Here is a 27,719-nt window from a genome sequence, read left to right on the forward strand (position 1 = left end):
GGGCGCATACATGGGACATTGTGTGTGTGTGTGTGTGCGTCTGTGTGTATGGGGATATTGTCTGTATCGGCTTTTGGTACTAATGTTCAGGTCTGTGCTTGCATGTGTGAACATGAAATTGTTCGGTTCTGTGCATGCTATTGCTATGTTGTATATTATTGTATGTATGTGTGCATTTCCACGAACAGTGTAGATGAGCGTGGAGAGTGCATTCATCCCTCATTAACCACTTCCCATTGGGCTTACGAGAGTTTTTTCTGCGTACCTCTCATTTTTGTTTGTTTCTCTCTGATACTGTATTGATGCCGGTACCTGTACCTCGATGTGTTCCTCTATCTGCAGTCACCTTTAACCTTCGGTCAAATTAACGTTTATTGTGCTCTATTTATTGTGCGAATCAAAATAAACAATAATAACACAAGTCGTGCTAGAGTGACGACATGTGCGTGTAGTAGGGTTGATGCGATGGGACGTTATAATTAGGTGGAACAGAACACACATTGGGCAGATTGATTGTGCTCAGTCTAAACAGTGAACATAATAATTATCTCCAGTGACAGACTGTAGCGGCCAGCCTCCAATAGGTAGCTGGCACTAGTCCCTACTGCTTGTTTGACAGGTGCCGCCAGAACCCCTGTTGTGTCATGCTATAGATGCACATGCCCTATTCTGGGGCATACTGAGGTACTTTGATTTTGTTGACTGCATGTAGACAGCATCCAATAGTAGTACTCGTAGACCTTGGCTCTTTGTAGGTCAACCACCATCGCATGGATCGATCGGTAGTAGTAGTAGTAGAATTTATTATTTTGATAGGGAAGGCCCTACAGACGTTGCCGTCTTGTTACAGGGTGACTATGCACTTGGAGGTTGGAATAGCCCGCGCGGAACAGATCTTGCCATGGCCCAGGGAGTGAACTCGCTTACTCGACTATCCCGGTTTTAGTAACCAGCATGAGTGGTGCAATTTGTCCATACCATGTTGCGAGCTCACAGTTGTTTGGGCAGGTTTTGAGCTGCACCACGAAACAAAGCGAAATAACAGCGTGACTGTAGAGCAAGGAAGCGGCGAGACGGCACTTCCAGGACGAGACAGGCAGTGGAGATGTGTTCACAGCACGAGCAACCTCTCAAACCCTGCCGGTACTCCACAGTTACAAGAAAATGTCGGACTGGACGACGCGCCAATGCAAACCTGCTACATCCACCCAGGCAGATAGCTGCCAAACCAGGCCAATGTCGACCCACTACATATCGGTATGTCAATGTCAAACAGATCCTGCAGGAGAAGACTGGGATGATATTGGCGTCCAGTGTACGGACACCAGTCACATTTCCTGCGTCTTTTGCAGTATACAGGATAGACTCATCACTGTAAAGTCCACTACTTCGTGATTTTTATTTGTAGAATACATGACAAGCGTATTCAGTGTGCCTCGCAGGACTGCGAGATGCTGCAGAAGACCAGGTTCGACCTTTCTGGACCGCCATTCACCGACGGTGGGCTACACGATGCTGGAGGAGCTAGATTCCAGTGAAAACCCAAGATTCCTTTGCTCCTGGACGCTCCGACGTGTTGTGATATCTGCCAGGTGCGCAGTAACTAGTATTTTCATCGCTATAGCGAGGACGACGCCGATCGGCAAACTCTCGCTCACAGCCATCACCAGCCTCTCAAAACCATCACTTGGCATCCCCCAGAGGTATAGGAGAAAGCCAAAACAGCTCTCAACAAACAAAAGCTAAGGACGATGGAAAGAGAGCATGTCAAAAAGAAGACGAACAGTATGAAGTTCAAATGGGTTTGAACACTCGTACCACCAACTATACCACTTTCAATAAATCGTGACGCCATTTTGTTTTAACACGCATACGGTCCATTACACTTTTAATTAATTATGCTGTTATAAAATGTTCTATTTTTGTACACAGTACCCTCAGTTCCGATACTATTCACTGATGAGCGGAACACGAAAATCGATTTTGAATAACATAAAAATCCTTAAAAATTCCATGAACTCGTTGTTGTCTGGCCATGTCTGCATCGATTATACAATGTACTCCTAATTGCACTAATAAAATTGCTTTCTCCACGCCGACTCTTTAAATACAGTGATATTGGTACGAAATATCAAAAGCAAAACGTATTATTTTTATCCAGTACAAATATCACTATAACCAATATTATCGGATGTAATGATACATCGGATATTATGATGGCAACAAAGAATCAAAACATGCATAACACACTATAACTATTATCGGCTATAGTGATAACTTTAAAATACATGTAGCAATAATATCAAAGACCCTATTTTTGTACTTTCTTCACGTTGCTTATTTTTATAGTGATACATGTACAATCATGTACATAACAGATTTTTTAAGGAAATGCGGGCACTGTCAACTATGCAGCATGCTCATTTGTCAAAACGCCATGCTGGAAGTATTTCCTTGCCTTTCATGTGTCGATCGAAAAAAGAAGAAAAAAATCGATCGTATCGCATAATATTATAGTGATGCATTGGTTATAGTGATAAAATCACGGAAATCAAAAGGGTACGCTAGCTATAGCTAGGCCCCGGTGTAATATGCCCGAAACTTTGCCGAAAATGCTTTTGGGAAATTCTCGTAAACCTTGCCGAAAATGCTCCCAAACCGTGCCGAAAATGCTCGGAAAATGCTCACTTTTTTGTCATCCTCAGCACACGCCGTCAAAACCAGGGAGTCAGAAAATACTCAATAAGAGACTTGCTCGAGTCTGCCATGGCATGGTAAACAATTCATAAACTACTCAACAAGAAGCTAACCCACGGAATGCGGAAGTGACGTTCTTGTTTGGGAAGTTTTTCTTCTCTCAATTATTTTGATACACAACGGCCAAGTGCTCCGTTTCCCCCAAAATGCTGCATCACGAGCCCAAAGTGCTGGGTTCGCGGATTGTACCGAAAATGCTCAAAAAAATGCCGGCATATTACACGGGGGCCTAGATAGCCGATACAGACTGTACAGGTATTGCACAGTGTCCGCGAGGATTATTTTTCATAATCCCCGCGGCGCTGCGCGCCTTGGAGATTTGAAAAATAATCCCCTCGGAACCGTGCAATATCCATACATAAACCACTGGCACTGACGTAAACAGACTGTGGTTAGTACATGGTCATTGACATTGATTCAGCGCCCGACCGGAGAACAGTCGACATCATGACATGATCATGCAAGCGCAAGGTCTGCAGTAGATCTACTACTAATACTGACAGTCTGTAGTGGTAAATCATGGTAAATGGGTGGCGTAGATCTACGAATTTTGTTTCACCCTTTCGTAAAGTGAGCGGAACTCCTTCATATCATGCGACGATCGGAAGATGAGCATTTCTCTTTCGCCTGCTTTCAGCAGTGTTGCGCCTTGTTCAATGAAGATGTTCCGAACATTATCCCGAGTGGGAATGGCAGATGGGCAAACCCTCGGCTCACGTTCAAGAAAATAAGGGTATTCTCCAAAGCTCGTTTGGGTCCTGTGTTATAGCGAAACGCTGGAAAATCACCCGCTTGGGGTCGGTTGAAGTGAAGGATACTTTGGTGGTTGGGCGCGATCCGAGGCCCGTGTGTGTAGCCAATAAGAGGTGATGTTGGTCCGTGTGACCGGCGGGCCGTAGTGTGCTGGAGGCCTCGATAACGCCGCGGAGTCCTGCGCTTTCTTGGGTGGCGTATCGTTAGCTGTGAGCGTCGCCCTGTCAGTACTGCAGTACACGTAGATCTACGGTCGCTGGGTCGATGGCGGTCTCTGCGGCTAGCTGCACTCTCGCTCGCTCGGTGTTCGTCAGCTACTTTCCCGATCCGACATCTGACCAGGCAAGTAATAGTTATACTCCTGGAATACAACTCGAATGCGCTTGAACTAACTAACTTGGAGAATTAGAAGAAGAATGTGGGGGGGGGGGGGGGCAAATATATGCTCATTGATTTGCAGGATAAATATTCTGAGCAGTTGTTTACGTGTGCATGATAGAGGCAAGTGCAATGCAATCCTGACGTGAGCAAAAATCGACATACATGCTCGGAACCCTCCCTGGCTGGCTATCCATCATCAAGAGCTTTGCTCGGACCACGCCGAGCACATACATGTACACATACGCACACGCACACACACACACACACACACACACACACACACACACACACACACACACACACACACACACACACACACACACTGATTCAAACCCATCAATGTAGCACTTGCATCAATTTTAATTTATGCATCCACAACATTCAGTCGCCATGACCAGGTGTCCTGACAGTTAAAGGGGAAGTTAAGGCAAAAATTAAAATTTCACCAGTTGTAGTCTTCGGGGGGCTGAGTCGAATGGTCGTGGTCCGAGGAAGCTGAGACGCTCCCTTCCTACTTGAATCCCAATCGAACTCGCGCACTTCCACCGAAACTGGGTGACTGCGCCCTACTAGATGGGGATTTGTATGCAAAATGTCACTAAAAGCGCCATTTCGTTCATATAAAAGCATGGATGACCGCGATTGGCCCATATGTTGTAGTCTTTTGGACGCTGAGTCGATTGGTTTTGGTCCGAAAAGGCTGCGATGCAGCGTTCCTCCTTTATTCCCAATCGAACATGGTTGAAGAAGCGGTCACGTGCTCCTGCGTACGCCAGTCACCTGGTCACCGTGCCTGCAGGGTACAACTTACTAGCCTGTTTGACCTTTTTTGGGTGCAGTCCTGTCACTTGAGTTGAACCTTGGTGTGAAAGTTGTCGCCTGCTAGCGTGGTGACCAGGTGATTTGGGCACCCAGGAGCACGTGACCGCTTGTTCAACCATGTTCGATTGGGAATAAAGGAGGAACGCTGCATCGCAGCCTTTTCGGACCAAAACCAGTCGACTCAGCGTCCAAAAGAGTACAATATATGGGCCAATCGCGGTCATCCGTGCTTTTATAAGAACGAAATGGCGCTTTTAGTGACATTTTGCATACAAATCCCCATCTAATAGGGTGCAGTCATCCAGTTTCGGTGGAAGTGCGCGAGTTCGATTGGGATTAAAGTAGGAAGGGAGCGTCTCAGCTTTCTCGGACCAAGACCATTCGACTCAGCACCCCGAAGACTACAACTGGTGAAATTTTAATTTTTGCCTTAACTTCCCCTTTAAGCGGGACTCGCCGGAGGTTTTTTTTATGATGCGACATGCGATGCGACGCAATCTACGACGGACGCGTGCGATGCGGACTCGCGAAATGCCATTCACAGAAGAAGTCAGCGATGCGACAACACCTTGTGGATTTGGCGCGAAGTTAAATGCAGGTGGGTAGGTCGCCATGGTATTCACGCTGTTGTACAAAATTATACGCAACTCTTGAACCTTTGTACGACTTTGCTGTAGAAAAGGTCAAAATCGTACGCTTGTCGCATCGCAAAAGTTGAGCCAAGCTCAACTTCTGCGATGGCCCAGTTGCGGCAGTTGTGTGGGGTGCGAGATGGCTGCGATTTGGGGATTTCCCGGTTTCGCGGCTGTCGCATCGCGTGTCGCATCGCAAAAAGCTTCTGTGAATCCTGCTTTACACCATATGACTTATCATACAGGGGCGTCGGAAGGCATTTCGGTACGGCCAAGCCACCTAAAGTACAATTTGCTTGTGGGGTCCAGGTGGATTTTCTGAGAATTTTCGAAGGTTATAGCTCAGATCAGTGCTTTTTATCGATTCACAGGGTATCCGGTGGTGGGGGGGGGGGGACAAAGAGGGGTACGTACGGTCCATGCTGTAATGACCGTAGCGTCTCCGACGCCCCTGCTTACAGTAGGCTTCTTTTAGCTGATCAGTTTGGCGATGTGCCATGCTGTGGGGGGGGGGGGGGGGGGGGTGGGGGGACTGGGATAAGTTACTGTCCATACTGTCCATACTGTAGTGACGGTAGCGTCTCCGACGCCCCCGCTCACAGTAATGTTAGGCATATTTTGCTGATCTGCTTGGCGATGTGCCATGCTGTGGCCAAAGCTGGCAACCAAAGCGGTAACAAAGCTCCCTGGTTGGTGAACACTGCCATGCCGTTGCTGCATGATTGTGTTCTACAGTCACTGTGGCATGCGGAATAGGGTTGGAGAGCAATGACGTCAGAAGTCCACATCAACACGACACCGTTTACAAGCCAAACCTCATTAGTAGACAATGATACAAAACTGATCCCCTGCCGCCTGAAAGGCGTACATGCAAGTCCGGATAGTAGATACTACTCGTTATAAGGCAACAATGTTGCCCCCCCCCTCCCTCCCCCCCCCTCCTCCCCCCCCTCCCCCCCCCTCTCCCCCCCCCCCTCCCCCCCCCCCCCCCCCCGTCCAGGGCTGTCTACTAACGAGGGTAGAGCTGTACCAACTTTTCAATCCACTCTGCCGATGGTGAAGTACAGGATGTGGTGGATGGACCCCTGGTGTCGTGCCCCTCGTAGTCGTACATGTGATTCTTTTCTCTACCAGGAGTGGGTTTCTGACAGGGAGGGCCCAGTCCAGTCACAACCGGTAGATGTGTTACCCTGCTATGAAGGATACCCAGTCAAACGCCGTATATGGACCCATACAAACACTGGAACCAGGTGGTTCTCAAAGGCAGCGTTGCCATGGCTGTGACGTAGCACTTTCAAGCCCTATAATTATTATAACACTGGCCATAAGTTGGTGCACTACCCACACAGCTTTCAGCTTGTGGCACCGTCATGTGTTCATGCATATTCTATGACTTCCCCTTGATGCATCTCCGGGGGGGATAATCTATGACTGGCAACCAGCAGTGGAACACCTTACCGAGCTATATACGTGCCATCTCCACTCTCCGCCAGTTCCGCGCCAGCATGATCCCTGCACACCCTTAGTACCTAGAGTACCAAACGTCCTGTTTGATGATCAGCTGGCTTAGTTTCTCTCCACCTCTATCCTTATTACATCCCTCCCCACTTTCATTTATTACTGCTTTCTATCTGCATTCACCACCTTTTCATTGGGCAGATTTGCCCGTTTGGTTTGCGAAAAAAATAAACACAACGACAACAACAACAACTTCCACCATTCATTAATGCGTTAGGTTAATTAACCTCAATTCACTCTTTCTCCAGGGCAGCTAGCTGTTCTGGCATTGTTTAGTCTCATCAGAGTAACAGTACTGCCGGGTGCTGAGGAACAGAGCGCCGAAGAATGAACCGGCTAGAATTTCACTAAGGGCACAGCATACCAATGTATACACAGTGACTCGACTGTGCATAGACTGTAGTACATGAAAATAGGAACGGCCTAGGCTAGGAGGCTAACGTCCCAGTTCCTCAGCACCAGCCAGTACTGTAATAGCAATGGTGTCTGGTGACAAACAAAGCATTTGATTAAATTGGCTCCCTAACACCACCAGTTACTAAACAATCAGCTCATGCGATAACATTGCACGACACTGACCAGCGGTGCTGACGTCCTACAACTAACTGCCAATCAGCTCTAGCATGTCTTGGATGCGCTGGTGGCGTTAGTGGACCTTATAGTGTAGCTAAAGTACTTGTAGTTCATTGGTCCTATTTCTTCCTATAAATCAGCCTTGGCTCTCCATGCGAGTCCAATTGGGAGAACATGCATTGTAAACTGTGTGACATTGGGTGAAGATTTCTGTATCACCCCATCACTTTGTTCATGCGTGTCCGTCATACACAGGGTGAAGAGAATCAGAGGGAACGCATCAAACAGCATCAGCATGATGTTCATCAGCTAACCGAGTTCCTCATGGCACATGGTGTCAAATGCGAGGTGAGCACTGATCTTAGTGTATGTTTTGGTCTTCTTCTTGTTGCAATTCTGTTGTAACTTTACACGTGTGTGGGTGTGTATGTCCGTGTGTGTGTGCGTGTGTGCACACGTCTTTCTTCTCTTTCTCAGACTCTTCCTGACTTTTCTTTCATTCTCCTGGGTGGTTACCAACAGCCAGTGCATGCCGGAGTATGTGGTGTGATGTGTGCATGAAAAAATGAAAAAATAAAAAAGACCAAAAAGTAGGGATTCACTGGCCAGAAAAGCCACTTCCTTCATAGCTGTGTGGTGTAGACCAGGCTGAATAGTGGTGGTCAATTCTTCAGCCTTGCAAGCTGTTGAATGGTGCAATCCCAGCACAAGCTGCTATGGCTTCTGCTGTAGCATCGCTATCATCGCCTCTGGCGATGGGCGTCCAATGGTCCAATGGTGTGTGTGTGTGTGTGTGTGTGTGTGTGTGTGTGTGTGTGTGTGTGTGTGTGTGCGTGTCAGCCTTGCAAGCTGTTGAATGGTGTAATCCCAGCACAAGTTGCCATGTCTAACATAGCTGTTCGCTATCATCGCTTCCGCGATGGGCATGTCTGAGGTCTGAGGTGTGCGTGTGCGTGCGTGCGCGTGTGTGTATGTGCATGTGTGTACATTTGTGTGTACATGTGTGAATGTAAATCTGTTCCGCTTCTATCAGGTTGATCATCTTACGCATGCCTTCACCTGCACAGACGACTGGGTAGCGTGGCTGGAGGAATGTTTGACACAATGCGACTATACTCTCATGCTCGTCACACCAGCATACTGCAAGCACTTCTCCGGTAAGAACAAGGACAGCACAGCTCAGTGAAGAGACAGACCCAGGGGATCTACTAGGCAGGGCATGACTCAGCACCGCTCAGGAAGCAGTGTTTGATTAATCTGACCATACCGTACCCTTTCATAAAGTAAAATCTGTCAAGGCGACCACTTGGATAAGGCGACCACCTGTCCCAGAAGACCACTGCAACCAGCACCAAGGGATGCTATTTCCAGTCAAATGACCCTGGATAAGGCGACCACCTGGTAACAGAGACCACGTTTTGAAGGTCCCTTGAGCGGTCGTCTTAGACAGGTTTTCACTGTACTTTAGCGTGTGATATGGTGGGTACACACCACACAGCCATGCTCTCCATACCAGTGAACACGTGTTGGTGGCCACAAGGTATTTCCGGCACTGACCTGACGAACCGGACCGGTTCTGGCCGGCTTACGACTTGCTTACAGGATGATCTGGTTTGTTTCCAGGAAAATGTTCCAGCCGAGAAAAAATTGAACCCTGATTGGGCAGGGTAGCTTTCGTCCACGTGCCCACACTTTGCATCCAAGGTCGCACACATTGCATGGTAGGGCAGCGACGTTAGACACCCTACGGTCGTTACCCTCTTGACCATACCACCATTGGCCCCAAGTACCCCGCACACCATTAAAATGCTCTGAAGTTGGGCTCTACGTTTTCAATTTGTTTTTAGAAGAGACCCCTCCACCTGGAGTATACCGGCTCAGTCTCAGATGGCCGACCGTGCCACCCTAAAATATCTTTCCATGCCCAAGTAGGAAAAGTGCAGCAGCCCACCAGAACGACACCTATGTTGAGTCGTCGCATTATTATTCATCTTTGTCCATGCTCTGAAAGCTCTTAGCCTCTTCATTCAAATAAATTATTATTACTATTAATAATCTTCACTAGTTTGAGGGAAAGAGACAAAATTATTAATAATATTATAATATTGCAGGCAGGCATAGTGGGATGGTCTAAGACCATGATTGAGAAACAGAGGGTACCAGGTTCAAGTCCTGTTTGGGAGCGGAAGGAATTTTTCCAGCCGTGCTGCGACCCACAGTTATTTGGGAACTTGTGGCCTGGCACGAGGGTAACATGGATGCAGCTAATGGGATTTCGGTCTTTGACCACTTGGTGGTGGGTCTGATCTACTCACCTCCCACCGTTTAGGCGCTGCATCTGCGCCTTTGATCCAAGAGGGTGGTGGCGTTCCCACGACGGATGCGGAAAACTGGGCTTCCAGCCGAGTCTCACGCGAACCGTGAAATTTTTTTTAATTTTATTATAATATTTGAAGCCTGCTTCGTTAAAATGAATGCAATTTTGATCATCGTTCCTGTCACATGGATTCTCCAAAGCATCTCAATTGATCAATTGATGATGTACTTGCATAACCTCTATACTTCCTGGTGTTCTTTTGTTTTGTTATAATTGGCAGCCCGGTCTACAGGCCCACCTTCCATGGAGGGTTTGTGCCAGCATCCGGAGCTGTTCAATATTCAATTTCGTATCATACGATCAGCGTTGCTAGGCGCCAATGCGGCAAAGCAGCGCCGGTTCATACCGGTGTTCCTCGGAAAGACAATTTGCAAGAGAGCAGATCTACCAATTATGCTGCAAGGTAAGTTGTACTGGGCGGCAACATCACAAAATTGATGGGCTTCTCCTTGCAATCTCTCTCTCTCTCTATCTATCTCTCTCTCTCTCTCTAGCTATCTATCTATCTTCCTCTCTCTCTCTCTCTCTCTCTCTCTCTCTCTCTCTCTCTCTCTCTCTCTCTTTCTTTCTCTTTCTCTGTGGCGATCTATATTTTTCGAACGGGTGTTGTTAGCAAAATAGCGAAATAGTATCTATAAAGGAAAGAGGTAACTGTTTGCTTTAGACTGAGTTAGACTGAGTCTTCAGCATCCATAGGAACACCACCACCCTGCAAAGATCTAAGGCGCAGATGCAGCTTTAGAGGAAGCCTAAGTATAATGAAAAGAAAGTGGACCAAGGAACAACAAGTTGCACTATAATGTCCACTAACACCACCAGTTACTAAACAACCAGCTCATGCGGAACATTGCACGACATTGACCGACGATACTGACGTTCTACACCTAACTGGCTAATAGCTTGAGCACATCTTGGATGCGCACTTTAACAGCCTTCCAACTTGGAAGGTTCTAAGTTATAAAAATAACGTAAAGTTCAAGTTGGAAGGCTGTTGGAGTGCGCATTCAAGATGCGCTAGAGCTATTAGCCAGTTAGTTGTAGAATGTCAGTACCATCAGTCAGTGTCGTGCAATGTTATCGCATGAGCTGATTGTTTAGTAACTGGTGGTGTTAATGGACATTATAGCGTAACTTGTTGTTCCTTGATCCTTTTTCTTTTCTATCAACTAATCCTTGGCTCTCCATCCGAGTCCATTCCTAAGTATAATGGCTTGGTTATATGATGTGCTGGACATTGCCATGGTGATTCACTGCAGGCATGACATCATACCACCTCAAACTACCATTGGCATTGCGTCATTGTGAGGAGAGTCCATACACGGACACTGATCGTCTGTACAATCGAATCACGGGCCAGAAAGCAGCAGCTGCACCAGAGCTCGGCCATGTCAGGAAAGTGGCAGTGAAACCGCGCGGTAAGTTAGTTGTTCAGCCTTTTGCTTTTCACCCACATGCAGGCCCGGTGAAACCGGTCCAGTTGGTCAGGCCATGGCCGGACCAACTGTTTTGACCACCAAGGTGTGTTTACTGCTGAGGAGGTCATGTGACTACCCCACTACATATCATACACAAACTGTATGAAAGTCATGTGACTACCCCGCTACATATCATACACAAACTGTATGAAAGTCATGTGTATACCCCGCTACATATCATACACAAACTGTATGAAAGTCAGGTGTATACCCCGCTACATATCATACACAAACTGTATGAAAGTCATGTGACTACCCCGCTACATATCATACACAAACTGTATGAAAGTCATGTGTATACCCCGCTATATATCATACACAAACTGTATGAAAGTCATGTGTATACCCCGGTACATATCATACACAAACTGTATGAAAGTCATGTGTATACCCTCCATATCATACACAAACTGTATGAAAGTCATGTGTATACCCTCCATATCATACACAAACTGTATGAAAGTCATGTGTATACCCTCCATATCATACACAAACTGTATGAAAGTCATGTGTATACCCTCCATATCATACACAAACTGTATGAAAGTCATGTGTATACCCTCCATATCATACACAAACTGTATGAAAGTCATGTGTATACCCTCCATATCATACACAAACTGTATGAAAGTCATGTGTATACCCTCCATATCATACACAAACTGTATGAAAGTCATGTGTATACCCTCCATATCATACACAAACTGTATGAAAGTCATGTGTATACCCTCCATATCATACACAAACTGTATGAAAGTCATGTGTATACCCTCCATATCATACACAAACTGTATGAAAGTCATGTGTATACCCCGCTACATATCATACACAAACTGTATGAAAGTCATGTGTACACCCCGCTACATATCATACACAAACTGTATGAAAGTCATGTGTATACCCCGCTACATATCATACACAAACTGTATGAAAGTCATGTGTATACCCCGCTACATATCATACACAAACTGTATGAAAGTCATGTGACTACCCCGCTACATATCATACACAAACTGTATGAAAGGCTAGGGTATGGCCGGACCAATCTAAAACTGCTTTCGCCGGTCCTGACATGTATCCCACTAGTAAGAGGCAATAGTGCCTGGTCATGCCCTGCCAGGAAGTAGGTTTCCAGCTGTGTTGCTACGCATAGAGGTCGTAATGAAAGAAGTCGTAATGAGGAGTCAGCAGAATTCCGGGACCGCTTGTGGACGCTAAGTGTGCAGGGGAACTGCTTTTGAGCGCTATGGGCATGTATAGAGAGTGAGTCTCTAGTGCATCACTAGGGCGGTTTGCCGCAGCTTTGCTCAAGCTTTCCAACCGGTGATTTCATCGACCAACCTCTATACCCACAGTCAACTGTGATATTGTGCCCTGGCACAACCGGGCACAAGGAGGCACGTGGATGTTGAAATAGAGTTTTCGGCGTGTCCGACGCCAAGCGCTGGGAGCTGCATCCATTGCTAGGGTATTCCAGGTATAAGCGGCCACCGTGAGTTTCCTCTGGAGTGGAGACTAAAAGAATTCTTATCAAACTTGGGAGCCTCTTCTTCATAGACTTAGGAGCCATTCGTAAAATTTCGAGAGAAGAATATTTGGATAGCGGCCAAATAACTTTATTCCCGTAGCTATGCAAAAGACGTTACTTCAGTAACGTCTGGCGCTAGCCAGGGTCCACACAGCTTTAATTGTGTGTTTGTTTGTTTGTGCCATCGGCATGCCTGGCACTATCCCGTACCTGTCCCGTACTGTACCTTCAAAGACGGCTACCCGCAATATTCCAATAGGGCATTCAAATGCAAGATCATAACGTGAAGTAACTTGGAAGAATGAGTATGTATGCGAAGTGTATCGGGGGGATGCAGGGCTACCACACTTGGAGGGAGAAAAATATGCCGGGGGTCGGGGGTGTCCCTGGTGAAATATTTTAAGAAAATGGCTTACTGTTGGCCCCAGAACACATTTTTAACTGTCCACGCACATGCAAGCACAGGTGCATTTTACAGCTACATGTACATGTACATGTACAATGACTGGCCAAATGCGACCTGGAAGCGCTCAAAATAAAATAATCGGTTGTCCCTCTTTGGGAACAGAATCAGTCGGTATGTCCGACAGGCGATCAAAAAAGCGAAAAATCGGAGCAAGTGGCAGCCCTGGGAATGCATGCAGGGCGATAGTGCGGGTTCGAATCCCAGGTTATGTCTTGAAAAAAAAATAGGAGAAATGAAACATTTATAACATCCCTATGCTTTTTTGCCTAGGTCATCAAGGTGGTAGACGGTGTCGTATTACCCTCAAATGCAAAAAGAGAAAAAAACAATTCCATCAGTTCTAATAAAATGCATGATGAGCAAGGCCAAAAAGCATAGCGTAGGGCCCTGAGCTTCCAAGTCACTCTTGTTCTGCACAGTAACTGAATGGCCTCTGCTGGTCCAGTGTGTGTGTGTGTTAGCAATACATGTAGGTCATGTGGAGCGGTGCAGACATGTACAACCATCTACATGGTTGTACATATTAGATAACTTTTTTTTGTTGAAACATGTTGTTGGTTGCCAGCATGAAACAAGGTGGAGGACACCGTGTTCGGAAACAGTGATCTTACTAAAACCTCCGTGGCTGGTAGAGCCTCGGTCTTCACGACCATATGAACCCGTATAATCAAAGAGAATAATTATAGAGGGTCAGAACCGGGGCTAACACCCATACGGTTCAGATGGTCGTGCAGACCGTGGCTCTACCAACCACGCGTTGTAGTAGTAAGATCGCAGTTTTCGAACACGGTGGTCTCCGCCTTGGTACATGCTGTCATCCAACAACATGTTTGTACATGTATATGTAAACCTGTTTTGATAGATTAACATGTTGATCGGTTGATAGCATGTTACAAGCGGCGGAGGACGCACTGTGTTGAAAACAGTGCTCCTGACTACAACCATCATCGGTTGGCAGAGTGCCGGTCTTGGAACCATTTCAACCTTATGGGGTCTAGCCCCGGTTCCTTTGCCAGCCGATGGTGTTTGTAGTCAGGAGCACTGTTTTCAAGACAGTCAGTGCGTCCTCCATCTTGTATACATGCTGTCAACTGATCAACGACTATGTGCATGCACCAGCTGCCCTTCAATAACTTTTCTTGACAAACACCGTGAACTCTCAGTCAATCAACTCAGTTTTCTGTGCATGGTGATTTGTTTCCCCTGTGTTATCCAGGCAGGACGCTCAAATCCGCACTCAACCAACCTTCAAGGCCGCCGGCAGCATCAGCATCAGCAGAAACAGTAGCTATTCCAGCGGTGGTGGCAACATCCACACCGAGTGCTGTTGTGGTGGGGACGGCAGTGCATTATGACGCAAAGCTACCAGGGAATGTCAGTACAACAGCATTGCCAAGCAGAGCCGCGGCTGCTGCCACCACTGCTGCTCCACGAGGTGACGTTATCAGCCGCCTGCAGAGGATGGCAGTGGCACCGTTTGACGCCACGGCTAAATCAAGTGAGAGCTATCTGAATGAAGGTCAGTCGTTACGAATATCGTATTTTGTGCTTTGCTGTGAGTGTGTATGAATGGTGTTCAGCGCTCCGTTTTCAGAGTTTGAAGACGCCACAGGATTCCACGGCAGCCGATTCATCTAAACAATGATCTTATCAATCCCTGTGTTGAAAATGGTCTCGAAACTGCGTCCGAAATATAGGAAACACATCAACCAAAACCTCGGCCCTGGACCATCGTTGCTTGTTGCATTCTTCTACACTCATACGTCGGTAATCCAGACCCCGGAGTTACAGGCACTACGGTTTACCGGGCACCCTTTCGGCCACTCTTTGTGTCACTTTTTTGTGGAAACGCTGACGTCACATGCCATATCTATGGCCTTTCCCCATCAAAGTTTTTTGTTTTTTTCATGCCTGAGCGGAGCAAAAGAGTGCAAAAACGTATTTTTCACTCACAAATATTTTAACCCTTTACCGTTTGTACGTACAAATTTCGACCGCTCGCGGTCGATGACTTCTGTGTCCACAGCGCTGGACTGGTTCACCGCAGAAGGCTGGGACTTTCCCTACTGATAGCCTAGATGTATGCGCACAGGGTACCGACACATTTTTTATGTGTTGCAACATAAAAAATCGCGGAAATCACGACTTGAAACATGTGCTTTTTGAGAAATGCGTTCTACGACTTTTCCTATTGCCTGCAGTAATTTTCGACTTGAGCTTGAGCTGGCCTCGCGACTGTCTCTTCTGCTGCGCAAACCATGAATGCAGAGCAAGCTCTTTTGCTGCTGGAGACCCTTCCTGACGACCCTGTCGCTGCCTCGTCCAGCGAAGATGAGTTTGTGGAGCCAGACGATCCTGTAGAAAATATTTTTCTGACGACGACAGCTACGATGACACTGCAGGTGAAAGCAGCGCCAGTGACAGTGACATGGACGTCGGAGACGACAACAGCGACGAGGAGATCCGTGCTGCTACTGGTGGGAGAGGACGTGGCAGAGGACGAGGTAGAGGGAGAGGACGCGGACGTGGAAGAGGACGTGGTCGCGGTAGAGGTCGTGGTGCGCACGCACAGCCAGCAGTTCAACCTGCAGTAGTGGATACGTGCAACAGTTGGGACGATGCTGACAATGCCGTGACTGGTGCCGTTCCTGTGTTCCACCCAGCGACCGAACCTGGTATCCACCTACCCGAGGGAGCGACTCCAATGCAAGAGTCTGAATTCTTTCAATTATTTTTCACCAACACTGTTCTGGAACGCCTAGCTGCTTCTACAAACGAGTACGCTTGGATACATATCCTGGATTTTCCTAGCTATGCTGACAAGCAGGGTGCCTGGACAGAGACCACTTCGACTGAGATCCGCAAATTTATTGCCCTACTGCTGTACATGAGTTTAGTGAAGATGCCATGCATTTCTGACTACTGGAGGCGCACATCGCTATTCAACGGGTCTTGGGCCAGATCGTTCATTCCATCACAGCTGAGATTCAAAGCATTGCATGCATTCTTTCATGTGAGTTCACCAACTGAGGAAGATGAGACTGACAAGTTGAAAAAACTCAGGTGGCTGAATGATCACATGAAAGAGGTGTGCAAGTCGCTGTATCGGCCACAGCAGTGTGTTAGCATCGACGAGCGGATGATCCGCATGAAGGGGCGCAGCTATCTACGCCAGTATATGCCCAAGAAGCCCATCAAGTGGGGCGTCAAGGTGTTTGCTGCTGCAGATGTTTCTACAGCATACCTATTTGACTTCAACGTCTACACTGGGTCAGTTGCGGGGCAGACAGAGACTGGTCTCACGGATGCAGTTGTCGTGCAGCTAATCCAAGATTATGCCAATGCAGTGCATATCGTCTTTACGGACAACTACTACACCAGCCCCCATCTTGCTACAGCACTATTACAGCAAGGCACTTACCTTGTCAGGGCCTGCTGGAGAGCCGGGTCAGCCGGGTCACGCGCCCGGCTGGGGAACTGCACGACCTGGCTGAACAGATAACACCGGGTCCAGTCTGACCCGGCTGAAAAATGTCTCAAACTGACAATGGATTCCTAAAATACGGGTGTTTTACGACTCGCGGACCCCATCTGTTGCAAATCTAGCGCAACCGTACACCATGGTAGATCTACACACTACAGTCTACAGTCTACAAGCGACAGAAACTCGGCTAGGGTCAACTGGTTCGAGCGCGATCTGGCCAGCGGCGAGCAGGAAGTCAGGACATTCAAAGTCGATGAGGCAGGCAGTCAAAAGCGTAACTTTGGCTATAGCTTTTCACACAGTGGCAAGTTTTCAGCCGATTAGTGATTTGGACGATGGAGCCCGCAGCGAAGAGAAAAAGAACTCACGCTTTCCAAGACTCTTGGAAGAAAGGTCGACCCTGGCTGGACTACGACCATGCCAGTCTACTAGTATCCATGTCATGCGCTTTGTGCAAGACGCATTTCCAAAGGAAGACGAGCGGCGGTGGATTTGGTCGCGAGGAAGCAGCCACTCCACAAGGTGCTGCAGGCACCCCCTGTAACAGTTTTCCCCTGTTCTCTATAACTTTACACTCCCTCGCACCTCGTGCGTCTTACGCCTGTCTATTAGCACCTTCATTGGCGCCATTGCCACATGTATACTATCACATTTTGCATATAACTGGTCGAGGCACGCTCAACCAGGCCTCTTACTTTTCAAGTTTGATTAAACCTGTTACACTGGTAGCAGAGGATGGTTACTACTCTGCTTTTGGCAGGTGTTCTGGTCGCTCTGCTTACGCTCCTCGTACTCGTCGTTCGGCTGATAAACGATATCAAGACCGCTCAGCGCGTTAGCCAAGGACACCGAACGATACATCCGAACTCGGAACCGTGGGAGCCAACACCCCGCCTTACGAAAGAGCCGCCTGTGTTTGGAGGAGATTCCGCTACATTCAAAGAATGGACGTTTGCAATGGACATGGCCCTACGGTCGTTGGCACTCCCAAATGCGGCACAGAGGGTCGACTACGCGGCAGGATTTTTGACTGGAAACGCTCGTCTTTGGTTGATAGCGGCATTGGAAGCTAACCAAGTGTTTTCCGACTGGCCTGCTCTGAAAGCGGCACTTGGCGATGTGTACGGACCACGGCACAACGAGGAAACATCGCGTATGGGACTAATTTCCGCAGCGCAGCGCGGGTCGCTGGACGCATACATTGCTGCTTTCACTCGCCTCAGCCTGCAAGTGCCGGAAATCGACCACCACACCAGAGCGCTGCTGTTCGTCAGGGGTCTAGTGCCGCACATCCAGCGACAGGTCATGCGTGAGCATCCACGTACCCTGGAGCAAGCTGTCATGGCAGCAAACACCGTGGAGCAGTCGTCAGGGCCACCGGCGTCGGGGCCACCAGCCAGTAGAGAGTCGCGTTCCGTGCCCAGCTTCCGTGGTCAGGGCCTCCGCAAGCTGACGGACCAAGAGCGTGTCCAACTGCGAGCAATGGGACACTGCTTTGCTTGCAGGAAGCCAGGCCACCTCGCTAAAGACTGTACTGAGGGTGGACAGCGCTACCCAAACGCTGGTCGCCAGTAAGAAAGGGGGTGCGCTTACTGGCGACGACCCAAGCGCCCACGCCGGTACCAGTCGCTAACCGGTTCGGAGCTCTGGAGGTTGAAGACGTTGCTCTCCAGGAACCTACGGAGCCGGAGACACCCATAGCTGTAGGAAATTGTCCCGTTGCAGAAAGGTGTCATGTCAGCAACGTCAGCGTCGGCAATGAACCTGAACACGACCTACTGCGCATACAGGGAAAGATCGGCGGTCGCCGTGCAGTGATGCTGATAGATTCCGGTTCGACGCATGACTTCATTGCAGACAGTTTTGTTCGAAAGCATCATCTTGACACGGATGCAAGCTCAGCAGTGCTGAGCGTAACATTGGCGGACGGCTCGACCAGCGAGGTCCCGCAGATTTCCACACGCACGCTAAGGGTGACAGTCGGGGGCTTCAGTGAGGAACAGCACTTTACTGTGTATCCCCTGACTCGCTACGACGCTATTCTTGGCAAGCCGTGGCTTACAAGGAACAACCCCAGCATCAACTTCCGTACGAACGAAGTTCAGTTGGACGGTGAGCCCTTTGTTGCCAAATTGCCTTCAGCTAACCCGCCGACAGCCGACCGGCCATCTGTGGAAAGCATGTTTATCAGTGGCCGACAAGCTCGTCATGCCCTGAGGAGTGGAGCCGAGGGGTTTCTTGCATGGGTCACGCATGGGTCACTGCTGCAAACGAGGAGAATCGTTCCGGGCCACAACTCCAGGAATCAGAGCAACAAGACATCCAGAACCTGCTCAAGAGGTACCAGGATTTATTTCCAGACGAGCTGCCGAATGAGCTTCCACCGAAGAGACCAGTCGACCATGAAATCCAGATAGAAGATGGAGCCAGACCACCGTCTCGACCCGCCTACCGCCTGCCGAAACCAGAGATGGACGAGCTCCAGTCACAGCTATCAGAATTACTTGAGAAGGGATTCATTGAGCCAAGTAAGTCGCCATACGGTGCACCTGTGTTTTTTGTGAAAAAGTCGGATGGTACTCTGAGAATGGTGTGCGATTGGCGAGAATTGAATAGAATTACGATCAAAAACAAAGCTTGTCTTCCTAATATTGATGACTTATTCGACACGATCCAGGGCAGTGCATATTTCTCCAAGTTGGACTTGCGGTCAGGCTACAATCAAATCAGAATTCAAGACTCGGATGTTTCTAAGACGGCCATTAATACGCCGTTCGGCCACTTCCAATTTAGAGTCATGGGATTCGGGCTGACTAATGCCCCGGCCACCTTTCAGTCTCTCATGAACTCTATTCTGCAACCGCATCTCCGAAAATTCGTTGTAGTATTCTTGGATGACATTCTAGTTTTCAGCAAGACCTGGGAAGATCATCAGCATCATCTTCAAACAGTTCTAGAAACACTTAGAAATAGTGAGCTGTATTGCAAACAGTCTAAATGCGAATTCGGCGTGAGAGAAGTTCTCTTCTTGGGGCATAAAATCAACGGCACATCAATTTCCCCTGATCCCAAGAAGATAAGTGCTGTGGAAACATGGCCAACTCCGTCGTCAGTAACTGATGTGAGGAAGTTTCTTGGCTTTGCAAACTATTTCCGAAGGTTCATAGATCGACACTCGACCATCTCTCGTCCATTAGAAGAAATCACCGGAAAAAATTCACGCTTTGAATGGAGCGCTGCTAGACAGAAGGCATTCGAGTCTCTAAAATCAGCATTACTCGAGGCGCCAGTGTTGCAACTGGCCGATGTTGAGAAAAGCTTCATGGTAGAAACTGACGCAAGTGACTTTGCCGTGGCGGGTGTGCTCCTGCAGCAGGGAGAAGATATGGATTTGCATCCCGTAGCCTATTGTAGTCGGAAACTGTCAGCTGCAGAACGCAACTATACTGCGGCCGAGAGGGAAACGTTGGCTGTGGTATTTGCATTAAAGTGCTGGAGAATCTATCTATTCCGCCACTTTGACCTGATGACTGATAATATGGGTGTTGTCTATTTACGAACCAAACCGACTCTCACCAAGCGTGAGGCAAGATGGGTAGAGTTTTTAGCTGACTATGACTTTACGGTCTTTCACAAACCAGGAAAGAAAAACATTGCCGACCCGCTTTCACGCCGTCCAGATCTGTTCAGTGATTCTGAAATACGCGGGTCATCCTATCCTCCTAACATTCAGTTGAATGCCATAGAGCATACCCTAGAGATTAATCCAGACTTAGCGCAGTTAATTGTCAACGGTTACAAGTGCGACAAGGATCTTGCTCCCATTATCAGGAGACTGAAAAATTCAAGCCATGACAATCTGCACGACCGTTACCTTCTAAATGAAACACCCGGTTATCTTTATCTCAGATCTTCACCACAGAACAGGTTATGCATTCCAAAGAGTAGCAAACTCCGACTCGCCCTGCTTCAAGAATACCATGACTGTGTGACTGCGGGGCATCCCGGTCGAGATCGCACCTATTTCAGACTCTCTAGATATTTCTATTGGCCCAGAATGGGACTGGATGTAAAGGCGTTTGTCAAGTCATGTGACGTCTGCCAACGAGTTAAAGGCGGCCAGCTAAAAACTGGTCTCTTGCAGAATTTACCAGTGCCCAGTCAGCCGTGGGCAGATATCTCGATGGATTTTATCATGGGTTTGCCTAGGACCGATACAGGTCATGATGCTATATATGTATTTGTAGATCGCTTGACAAAGTGTGTACATTTAGCACCTACTTCCTCTACTATTGACGCTAAAGGAAGTGCTGATCTGTATATTCAACATGTATTTCGACTTCATGGTTTGAGTTCTAGTATTGTATGTGATCGTGATCCAAGATTTACGGCAGCATTTTTTCAGGAATTGTTTGATCGCTTAGGAACGAAACTAGCATTTAGTACTGCCAATCACCCTCAGACAGATGGCCTAACTGAACGAGTAAACAGAATAGTAGAGGATGTGCTGAGGGCTTTTGTAAATCATAAACAAGATAACTGGGATATGCTCCTACCTCTCTGTGAGTTTTCTATCAACAGCGCTACTCAATCATCTACAGGAAACACACCGTTCTTCTTAAATTACGGTCTAAATCCCAGAGCGCCACCCGACTTCCTCAACCCTATTCAGGGAGGCAGAGATTCAGCTGATTGGTTGCAAGCAAGACAAGACGCGGTCAAGATCTCACAAGATGCGCTAGTGGCAGCTCAAGCTCGTCAGGCCTTCTATGCAGATCGGACAAGGGTCGAGGGAAAGCTGAAGGTGGGAGATTTGGTAATGGTCTACCGGGATTTCCTCCTGACTCCTGAAGCTCGGGACCGACCATCCCATAAATTACGCCCCAAGTGGTTTGGCCCCTTTCCTATAACCCATGTGGTCGGCCCGAATGCCTACAAGCTCAAGTTGCCTCATACCAGCCGCTGTCACCCGGTATTTAATGTGTCGGCACTCCGTGCCTACGAGAAGAACGCTATTCCTAATAGGAGACAGCCTACGCCTCCGCCTATCACGGACCTTGATGGTCATGCCCGCTATGTGGTGGAGAACATTCTCAGTCACCGCCGCCGGCAGAATCAGCTTCAGTACCTAGTCAAGTGGCAAGGCTACTCTGATGCCACTTGGGAGCCTGAACATTATTTGTTGGATGAATCTGGTAATGACATTGTTCCACTTCAGAAGTACAAAACCTTGGCTTCTGCCCGCTGAGTTTTGCAGTTGAACTTCTAGTTTCATCTTACACATTTGTTGAGCTTATTACACTTTATTTGCATGGAGTTTCAGTCGTCTTATTGTGTTACTTCAGTGCGAAGCCTTTTTTCGTCTCGCACGTGTTTGCGCTTATTGTACTCTATTCCACTTGAGCATTTGGGTTATAAGCTCCTTCCTCTCCATAGGAGGGGGATGATGTAACAGTTTTCCCCTGTTCTCTATAACTTTACACTCCCTCGCACCTCGTGCGTCTTACGCCTGTCTATTAGCACCTTCATTGGCGCCATTGCCACATGTATACTATCACATTTTGCATATAACTGGTCGAGGCACGCTCAACCAGGCCTCTTACTTTTCAAGTTTGATTAAACCTGTTACACCCCCCCCCCCCCCCCCCCCCCCCAGTGCTCTAATATGTGAACATGTTGGTCCTCCTAGGCTGCTACTACTTAGTACTAGTACTAGTACTAATTAGTAATTAGAAAACAGAATTCCTTTTTTTCAAATTGTTAAATCAGAATCCAATGGAACTGCTTTGCATTCTTCACGTAATGTCGTTTACCTTCTACGTTTGCGGACTTTGATCGTTCGCCTTGTTCTCTAAAATGTCCGATTTCCGGCACTAAATTCGCCTTTCTGTTTTCCTGCGTTTTAAGCAGGCCTTTTGGTTGTTTTTCTGCCGGATAATCTGACCCGGCTGGCCTGCATGCGCCAGGTACACTCTGACCGGGCTGTGTTGAATGTCTAGAGCAGGCCCTGCTTGTTGGTACGTTGAGAATCAACCGCACCGGAGTTCCCCTGCCACTGAAGTCCACGAAGCAATTTGAGAAAAGTGCGAGAGGTAGCATGCGCTACGTTCGGGACAACGACATTGTCTTCGTCCAATGGAAGGACAAACGGGTGGTCAGTATGCTGTCAACCTATCACTGTGCAACTGTCAGTTCCGAGGTGGAGCGACGAGCAAAAAACGCACAGGGAGAGTGGATGGTCGTCATGATCAAAACACCGCAGGTAGTTCGAGACTACAACCACGGTATGGGCGGCGTCGACTCATTCGACCAGCAGTGCACACCGTACCGTGTGTGCCGCAAAAGCCGAAAATGCTGGAAGTGCATTTTCAATGACTTCGTGGAAATCGCTGCAGTGAACAGCATGATCCTGTTCAACCTGTACAGGAAGACGCATCCGGAAATCCAGCGACCAGCGTCATATGATCACGAAGAGTTCCGGGTACGCCTGATTCGGCAGCTGGGCGGCATCGAGGAGAACGCAACAGTTCCAGTGTACAGGAACACTGGCAAAGCTGCAGAGGTGCCTGTGGGCTCTCATCTTCCCATCTCTACCCCTGGAACCAGAAGGAACTGCTTCCTCTGCTACCAACGTGAGAAGGTGGAGAGGAAGTGCCAGGTCAAGTGTGCCACCTGCGGCCGCTACTTGCACATTGAAGGCCGCAACTGCTTCTACGACTTCCATGCTGGTTGAGGTATGCTTTTGAGCTGGCCGTGTTGCTTTGTTTACAGTGCACTTGTAGATGTGTTTGCGATTTTCTGTATGCATATACTGGTCTACAGACCCCAATTACTTGGCATCTACCAGAATTTTGTCAGATCGGCAATGAGCCAAAATTTCAAGTGCCGGAAATTGTCATTTTGGTTCATCTTTTGGACATGAAAGTTATTGCATCACGTTCCTGAGGGTTTTTACTTTCAGAATCACCCTATGTTGTACATAATAAAAGTGAAAAATAAAAAAGTTATGGCATGAACAATGACGGCCGGTTTTTGCTGTACAAATACCTAAAACGGTAAAGGGTTAATGCGTTTGCTCTTATTCTGCGCAACTCCGTTGAACCTGCCATCTTGGTCTTTGTTTTTCCTCGTGGTAGTTATCGTGAGTGTGATTGCTCTGGTAGACCACTATCCCATGTACTGAACAGTTGCTTTGTGAGTGAAAAATGTATGTGATTCGGAGTTACGGACATTTCAAAGTTACGGGCAGTGCCCTCTGTCCCGGACGGCACGGATACACAAGGTTTGAGTGTATTCCTAGTACACAGTTGTGCTCGGTGATATCCAGGAGGCCAAAGTGAATACTCTAATTTCAGAAATTTTAGTTGCTCAATATTTTCGGTAAGAGGGCAAAAAGGCCAGGTTAGGTGAACAGAAATTTTAGGCACAGAGAAGCAGTTCCCTATTGGATTATGTGTGTTAGTGTTTGTTTGGTGTATTGAAATTTTAGGTATGAAACGGATGCACCAAAAGTACCGAAAATAGAAGTACACCTAAAATTTGGGAAATTAGTTCAAATTACAGTATTTGGCGGCGTCAACTTGCACGGCCCTTGACACCCTAGACGTGTTAGGAATGTGGTAGGAATGTGGTAGGAATGTGGTAGGAATGTGGTAGGAATGTGGTAGGAATGTGGTAGGAATGTGGCAGGAATGTGGCAGGAATGTGGCAGGAATGTGGCAGGAATGTGGCAGGAATGTGGCAGGAATGTGGCGGGAATGTGGCGGGAATGTGGCGGGAATGTGGCGGGAATGTGGCGGGAATGTGGCGGGAATGTGGCGGGAATGTGGCGGGAATGTGGCGGGAATGTGGCGGGAATGTGGCGGGAATGTGGCGGGAATGTGGCGGGAATGTGGCGGGAATGTGGCGGGAATGTGGCGGGAATGTGGCGGGAATGTGGCGGGAATGTGGCGGGAATGTGGCGGGAATGTGGCGGGAATGTGGCGGGAATGTGGCGGGAATGTGGCGGGAATGTGGCGGGAATGTGGCGGGAATGTGGCGGGAATGTGGCGGGAATGTGGCGGGAATGTGGCGGGAATGTGGCGGGAATGTGGCGGGAATGTGGTAGGAATGTGGTAGGAATGTGGTAGGAATGTGGTAGGAATGTGGTAGGAATGTGGTAAGAATGTGGTAGGAATGTGGTAGGAATGTGGTAGGAATGTGGTAGGAATGTGGTAAGAATGTGGTAGGAATGTGGTAGGAATGTGGTAGGAATGTGGTAGGAATGTGGTAGGAATGTGGTAGGAATGTGGTAGGAATGTGGTAAGAATGTGGTAGGAATGTGGTAGGAATGTGGTAAGAATGTGGTAGGAATGTGGTAGGAATGTGGCTGGATGTACACATATACAAACACAGTAATGTTATGGGAACTGGGCTAGGGCGCCAGTTTTCTAATTGGGGTCGGAGTTCAGTGAGCGCAAGTCTAGTTTCTTGACTGCCATGGATGACTTGTGTCACCACTGGCTTCTGCTAGTTATCCTTGCAATGGGAAAATTGAATAAATTATGGGTTGCTGCGTGTACAATCGTGCCTTTGAGGCTAAATAAGGTTTTCGAGAAGAACATCATTTTCACAAGTGATGTTGAGGCAACTCTTTTGACTGCTCTTGCATGTGAGTGAGCAATCAAATATATTACGTCGACAATGACATTGATCTTCTTGCAAACTTTATTAATGAATTTTATTCCCAAGGGTACGATCTTGCTTCCAACAGAATATTGTATGGAATTGCACAGTGTGTCAAAGTGAAACCTTGCAAAGAGAGCGATGACATGCCGTCTTGTGATGGTGGTTGCCTAGGAGATAAACCCAGTTCGCACGCTGCCAAAAATGGAATGTGTGAGTAATGCATGCGAGCACTCTTTGAACAGTATTACACTGTTCAACACCCAACACAACCATACCTTATCATCAGGTGACCATGTGCTAAGGTGGTACAGGCAAGATCATTGGGCAATGGGCAGTGGGCTTATTGACGGTTACAGGCATGCCTCTCACCAAGAATCCATAATCCCCCAGAGTGCACAACTTTCCTTATCAGATCCGGGACGGCGAAATCCGTGTTGCACGTCATAGTATGACATTATGAGTAGGGGAAGTGTGGACCGTGGTGGACCGCGTTGACGGAATGACGCAAGTCCGACCCAGAAAATGGTGTACATCACGGATTACGCCGTCCCACAACCCGATCCCAGTTGCACGCTCAGGGGATTATTGACTCTTGCTCTCACCGATACCCTGACGGTAAGAGGAAAGAGAACCTGCTCAAGTTTAGCTTTACATTCCCTTTTCTTCCCCTGCAGATCTCTCAAGCAGGGGTGGTGACACGACCGCCATCAGCGACAGTGCGTTTGAATCATGGCAGATGGGAGACGGAAGCATGCTGGCGTACGACGCCATACCCAGCCGTGATGTCCTGGCGAAGTTTGCCTGGCACGTCCCACAGAGCATGAACTGGAAGGCACTGCTGAAAATACTCGGCGTGAATGGCATGCAGTTGCGCAAGATCGCTCTGACGAGTCCTGCAGACTGGCACGATCAGCTCGTTCAGGCGTTCCTCTTCTGGTTGGACAGTGGCGCAAGTCGAACATCGTATCATGTGCTAGCATTAGGGTTGGTACGCTGTGGACAGACTGAACTGGTGGAACGGCTGGCACGCTCCCTGGACAATGCAGTACAGCAACTGCAATAGATCAACTGGCAACAACAGCAGGGACACCAGAAGTAACAGCATCAGCACCACCACCAGCAGTAGCAGCAGCAGCAGCAGTAGCAGCAGTAGTAGTAGCAGCAGCAGCAGCAGCAGCGGCAGTAGCAGCAGCGGCAGCAGTAGCAACAAGCAGCAGCAGCAGCAACACTACCAGCAACACAAGAGCCACAGTGACAGTAGTCGCTGTAGCAACAGCAGCAACACCACCAGCAACACCAGAATCTAAAGTGACTGTATCTACTGCAGCAGCAGCCGCCCTCAGACACAGCTGCAGCTACGTCAGTACAGGTCTACTCTCCATATAACGTACTCTCAGGGACCACGCAAACATTATGTTATATCGAGAGTTATGTTATGTAGAAAACCGTGGGTGAAATACAAGATGCACCTCAAAATGAAGGGTATTACAAGGCGGGTTCAACCGTGCAAACATATACACACTGTACCACCATCGACATGAGATACCATCAATGCCGCAGAATATGTGCACATAGGACTAAACTGGCTAGCTACGGCTACAGCTTGATTGTACCGCGCACGTGAATCTACGTTGTATCGAGAGTGTACACGTCGGGGACTGCGCGTATGGGTGCGTTATGCCGAGGTTTAGGTTATGTAGGACTAAACTGGCCTAAAGTCTGCCTAGCTACAGCTACCGCTTGATCATACCATGCACGTGAATTTATGTTGTATCGAGAGTGCGCACGTCGGGGACCGCCGCAGCGTGTGTTATGTCGAGGTTTATGTTATGTAGGATTATGTTGTGTAGAACAAATTTTGTGTGGGAGTGATGCTGTTTCGGCGCGGGATTTGATTTTTTTATGTACTAACGAGGTTTATGTACAAGTGAGAGTTGTTATATCGAGAGCAGACCTGTACCCAGAACACCGGCACTGCAATGATTGAAACCATACAAGCACCGACAACCGGCAGCACACCACTCAGTGCCAGTATGAGCAACCAACACGAGCAAAGCACGACACAGTAAGGATGCTACCAGTCAAACGACAAGCTGGTTCGCCAGTGTGAATAGTGCGCTTGTATCTCTCTTTCCCGGACGTCCAAGTCACGGGCACCTCGGCCTACCAGGCACACTGCGAGTGAGTGTTACTGGAAATATTACCAATGGTTTGCCAGTTTCCCGGTTGAAATAGCGACGTCATGATCCAGATATGTAGCCCTTACCCTTCATAAACTATGTGATT

The 27,719-nt window shown here is 48.1% G+C and overlaps 1 protein-coding gene across 1 annotated transcript; it reads left to right on the forward strand.

Annotated features, from left to right (window-relative positions):
• Positions 1 to 3,297: 3,297 nt before the first annotated feature.
• Positions 3,298 to 27,440, forward strand: LOC135820746 (uncharacterized). The gene is made up of 7 exons (XM_065333766.1): positions 3,298 to 3,852; positions 7,692 to 7,784; positions 8,470 to 8,593; positions 10,034 to 10,216; positions 11,070 to 11,228; positions 14,499 to 14,801; positions 26,108 to 27,440. Exons 1-7 carry the CDS (start codon positions 3,775 to 3,777, stop codon positions 26,494 to 26,496), a joined length of 1,329 nt encoding a protein of 442 aa, XP_065189838.1. The 5' UTR covers positions 3,298 to 3,774; the 3' UTR covers positions 26,497 to 27,440.
• The last annotated feature ends 279 nt before the right edge of the window (positions 27,441 to 27,719 follow it).

The sequence above is a fragment of the Sycon ciliatum genome, chromosome 7, assembly GCF_964019385.1.
Source record: "Sycon ciliatum chromosome 7, ocSycCili1.1, whole genome shotgun sequence".
Classification (NCBI taxonomy): domain Eukaryota; kingdom Metazoa; phylum Porifera; class Calcarea; order Leucosolenida; family Sycettidae; genus Sycon; species Sycon ciliatum.